This window comes from Condylura cristata, unplaced genomic scaffold (genome assembly GCF_000260355.1).
Source record: "Condylura cristata isolate star-nosed mole 26May11 unplaced genomic scaffold, ConCri1.0 scaffold00057, whole genome shotgun sequence".
NCBI lineage: Eukaryota > Metazoa > Chordata > Mammalia > Eulipotyphla > Talpidae > Condylura > Condylura cristata.
This window is the reverse complement of record NW_004567158.1, coordinates 851,902-856,598: the sequence shown is the minus strand read 5'-3', so window position 1 is coordinate 856,598 and position 4,697 is coordinate 851,902. Positions and strand designations below refer to the sequence as shown.

At 62.4% G+C, this 4,697-nt stretch overlaps 1 protein-coding gene across 1 annotated transcript in view; it reads left to right on the top strand.

Annotated features, from left to right (window-relative positions):
• The window catches only part of F8 (coagulation factor VIII, procoagulant component), a 61,361-nt gene that overhangs the window by 37,505 nt on the left and 19,159 nt on the right, over positions 1 to 4,697 (top strand). The window contains exons 24-26 of the mRNA XM_012734469.1: positions 1,166 to 1,310; positions 1,451 to 1,599; positions 2,142 to 2,318. Of these exons, the coding sequence (XP_012589923.1) occupies positions 1,166 to 1,310; positions 1,451 to 1,599; positions 2,142 to 2,318 (471 nt within the window). The remainder of the gene's footprint in view (positions 1 to 1,165; positions 1,311 to 1,450; positions 1,600 to 2,141; positions 2,319 to 4,697) is intronic.

The window sequence follows — 4,697 nt, the reverse complement described above, 5'->3', positions numbered from 1 at the left end:
CACCCGAGGGCCCCCATGGCTGCCGCCGTGGGGCCTGACCAGCGCGTTGGGGCCCGGGGGTTCTCACGGCTTCGTCCTTTCGCTGGGGCAGTTCGGTGTTGTTCATGAGTTTTGTTTTGTTACCAGCCTGCTGTTGACGATTTTTCATGCTAATTCCCCCTGAGGAGGCCTGTCCTGCGGTTCTGTGACACAAGCGCGTGTTTTCTGGAGACTTCTGCATGGTGGTGGCTGATACGGCGTGCAGATGTAGGTGTCCGCAGAAGCAGGCCCTGCAGCTTGCATTGTGCCCCTGCCTTTTCTGTGCTCCGGAAGCTTTCAGCGATCGCGAGGGGAGCCTTCTTGAAGCACTTAGTCAAATCAGGGTGGTGCTCTGGGCGCAGATTCGTGACCACTGAATGAACAGGTTTCGCGAGCGGGCTCTACTCAAGATACAGGCAAACACGGAGCAGTTGTGTTTAGCAGGAGTAATGCAGGAGTGCTGTGAATTTATTAATATTCTCTGCCCAGCCCCCCCCCCCCGCGGAAAAATCATTACCTGGGAGGGAGAATAATTTTTCTTTCCGCATGATATGCTGTGTGGCATCGGGTGACTGCCAGGCTGACGCTGCTTGCTCGGGCAGGTACAGAGCGTGTCTCGCCAGGTGACTCTCAGCTCGCCTCCTGTTGCGCGCTGCAGCCTCCAGGCTGTCTCTTGCATGGCTTCGCGGCGACAGCGCTCCAGCTGCCATTCCGTACGTGCGCTGCGCACTTTCGTTGGGGCCTGGCGCTGAGCTCGTGCAGCCCAGGCTCACGCTGGACGCCGCACCCTCCCAGGGCCTGCGCGTGCGGGAGCTCGGGCCTTGGAAGCGTGTTCTCAGCCAGCGCGTCCGAGCTCGGGCTCCACACGCTGGCGCCCTGACGCGGCCCTGGCGGGGCCCTGCGACATGGCCCGGCCTGTTGCGCCCCTGATGCCGGCGCAGCTGCTCTGGGGCCACAGAGGGCCCCCCTGACAGGAGCTGCTGCCCAGACCTCCCCTCGAGTCGCGCCTAGGGCTGGTGTCCTTCACTCTCCTCCAGGCCAGACGTTACCTGAGCGTTGGCAGCTGCGGACCCTCACACAGAAGGGAACCCGCGGGGCGTGGAGGGGTTGCCTGCCCCCGGTACTGAGACCTGTGCCGGTCCCGCAGGTCTTCTTCGGCAACGTGGACTCCTCCGGTGTAAAGCACAACGTCTTCAACCCGCCCATTATCGCCCGGTACTTCCGCTTGCACCCAACGCACTACAGCACCCGCAGCACTCTCCGCATGGAGCTGCTGGGCTGCGACCTGAGCAGTAAGTGCCCGCCACCCCGTGCCTTGCGGCGTGGCGAAGTGGCCGCCCGGGAAGGGGCGCGCGCAGCCTGCCGGGGGTCGGGAGCCGCACGCGCCGTGCTGAGGCTGCTGCTGGTGGCCACAGCCTCCCGTTCGCTGCAGGTTGCAGCATGCCCCTGGGCATGCAGAGCAAGGCCATCTCCGACGCGCAGATCACTGCCTCGTCCTACCTGAAGAATGTGTTTGCCGCCTGGTCTCCCTCCCAAGCCCGGCTCAACCTCCCGGGCAGCGCCAACGCCTGGAGACCGCAGGTGAGACGCGCAGCTGTGCGCGGACCAGCAGGGGGGCAGCTCTCCACTGGCCCCACGCAGTGCGCTCGGGGTCCCTCCCGGAGTGTGCGGGAACAGACCCTGCGCGCAGCAGGGCTGCCCCGCGCCAGAGTCAGCGTGTCAGGTCCAGCGCTCTCGGCCGCCACACCTCACTGCCCGTCTCCCGGTGTCTCGGGAGGGCCGCGGCCACACCCAGCTGCCAGACGCAGTCCTTTGCCAGAAGCACTGCGTGTGTGATGCGTCTTCCATGGAGCAGCTCCTGCCCTCTGCTCCTCAAGTGCATGTTGCACACAGAACAGGCTGCGCCGCGCCTGCAGCTTGTAGCACTGCAGCCAGTGTGTCCGTGGTGCCTGTCTTCATCCAGCAAACACTTGCGGGCACCTATTAAGAGGAACCTCAGGAGCTGAGGACCTACTGGGCTAGTGACAAGCACACCTCCGAAATGCAGGGTGACGTGAAGAGGGGATGCGGGGCTTCTGGGAGCAAACACCCTCAGAACAGCAGTCACCAGAACACTTCTTCAGGTCGACAGTCCCAAAGAGTGGCTGCAGGTGGACTTCCAGAAGACGGTGAAAGTCACGGGTGTGACCACACAGGGCGTGAAGTCTCTCCTGGCCGGCATGTTTGTGAAGGAGTTCCTCATCTCCAGCAGTCAAGATGGCCGCACCTGGTCTCCGTTCCTTCAGAGTGGCCAAGTGAAGGTAAGCTGGCGTCTTGGGAAAGGCACCGGAATTGTGGAGCTTGACCATTACCATAACAGGGTTGCCGGGTGACTTTGAGGGTAACCTGGAGAGCTGTGGTAGCAGGACACCGTGAAGGGCATTCTGGGAGGGCGTGGTGACACCCAGCTAGAGTCTATGATCCGGGAAGGCGCAGAGCAGGCCAGGAGTTGTCTCCCCCAAGTGTGGGCACTTCGGATGGCTGGCGTCCAGGGGAGGGAGGGTGATCTGTCCAGGGTGTGCCGGAGATGAGTTTGCTGCCTAGACTCGTGAAGGTCGCCGACTCCAGGACGCGCAGTGTGCCCCTGAGTGTGGGGAGCCCACGGCCATCCCCATGGGCTCTTTCATCTTCTCAGCGAGGGTTCATTGCGCGTGTTCGCCACCCGTCTCTCCAGTACTCCCTCCCTGCTTGCTTTAGTGCTTACTGCACGGGCAGCAGCGAAGCGTTCTGCATTGCAGCTCTGACACACACGGTGGAGCCAGATACACACTGGAACGTTGCCGCTCGCAGTACCTAGAGCCTCCCTAGGCCGCAGCCGGTGGTGAATGTCAAGTGAGCACCACGTGACACAGAGGGGTGCTCTGTGAGGAAACCTGGTCCACCTCGAGCCAACGCTCGTGTCACTTGAAATGGCCTCTTGCTGCTGGACACGGAACCACAAGAAACTTCCACGCAGACAGGAAAGGGCAGATGAGGCGAGGGGCTGTGAGAGAATGTGGCCCACAGCTCTTGCGTGCAGAAGCTTTAGACCTGTGCCCTGAGGGGGTTAGGGCGACACCGCAGGCAGAGGGCACACAGGACAGCCCAGCCAGCATGGAATGGCCCTGGACAAGAGTTTGCAGGCATGAAAAACCCTTTGAGTCAGAAAATACTGACACAAGCTGGGGAAACAGAGACGCTGTGGGATACGAGTTCGTCTCACTGCAAACACATGCTGCTGAAGAAAAAGGTTCATCTGAGGAATGAAGGCAGTCACATCGCCAGAAGAGACCAGAGCGAAGCTGTACCTTGGGGCCCTGAGGGGTAAAAGGCCTGCGGCCAGAGTGTAATAAGGGGACGCGTGTGGTAAGAGAGAGGAGACGGGCCGTGAGGATGAGCCACCACTGGTGGGGCTGGAAACTCCGAAAAATAAAACGGAACGATGAAAGCCACAGTTGACAGCATAACCCGGGCAGCGCTGGGCCTGTGCCCCTGGGAAAGGGACCCAGAAGAATCAGCTGTGAGGTACTCCTAGTCAGTCTCAACTCTCAGCGACTCCAGTCACAACGGAGAAGAAATGCTGTTCCCACAGGCTGCTCACTGGCGCGCGAGCTGCATAGGCAAGGCCCACATGGCAGCTGCACCCTCACGTGCACCTTTGTCACAGAGCCAAAGTGACAGTGGTGCTCGCCACAGAAGTGGGAATAGCAGACCACAAAGCCATTTGTGGGCAACTCACAAGCGGGAGCTGAAGGGAGTCATCTGACGCGGACATCTTTGGAAAAGGGCAGGCTGGAGTGTCACTGGGAATGGGCCGGGGCGTGCTGGGAGCTAGAGATGTCACCTCACTTGGGAGAAGGTCTTCAGCAACGTCACTAATAAAGAGTCTTGAGGTGAGTTCAGCCTGGACTCCCCAGGGCCCCCAGTCTGGTCCCAGGGGTCCTCAGAAGACCCCGAAGAGGAGAGGGGCCAGGAGGAGGCCCCTCAGCCCTGTTGCCTGGCCAGGTGCACTGTGCTGAGGCGGGACAACAGGCCGACACGGAGGAGGAAACAGGGAGAGCCACCCCCGCACGGTGACAGGCCGGCGCAGGCCGCGGGGCCCCCTTGCTGTCGGCGCTGACCGGCTGGTGTGCCCGAGAGCAGCTGGCGCTCCCAGAAGCTGGCACAGACCATGAAGCTCCCAGCGGCTGTTGGAGCAATGTCACGAGTGTCACAAGAAACTCAGGAGCAAGAGAGCTCGGGCGCAGTGGGCCGCGGTGGTCTGCAACCCCTCTTGCCACACAGGGCCCCGGCCCACCTGGAGCATGAAGGGGAACTGTGGACTTTCAGACCCCCAGCCAGAGCGCCCTCGGGGCCGTTAGCCGACACAAGCCTTGCTTCAGCGACAGCGACAGTGACGGGGCAGCTGCCTTGGCGGTCCGCAGCGGGCGAAGGGCTGGGTGAAAACGCGACGGCGGCCAGGCCGGGACCTGGTAGCAACCCGTTCCCAGAGGCGCCTTCCACGGAGACGGGGTGGGACGAGGCGGAGGCGCCGCTCCGCTGCGGGGAGACGAGTACGGGCATGGCGTGGCTGAGGTGCCTGCGACAGTCCCCGGAGGCACTCGGCGCAAGCCTCTCCTGCTCGCCCGTGTGCCCTGCCGCGGGCTCGCCACGCCTGGCCC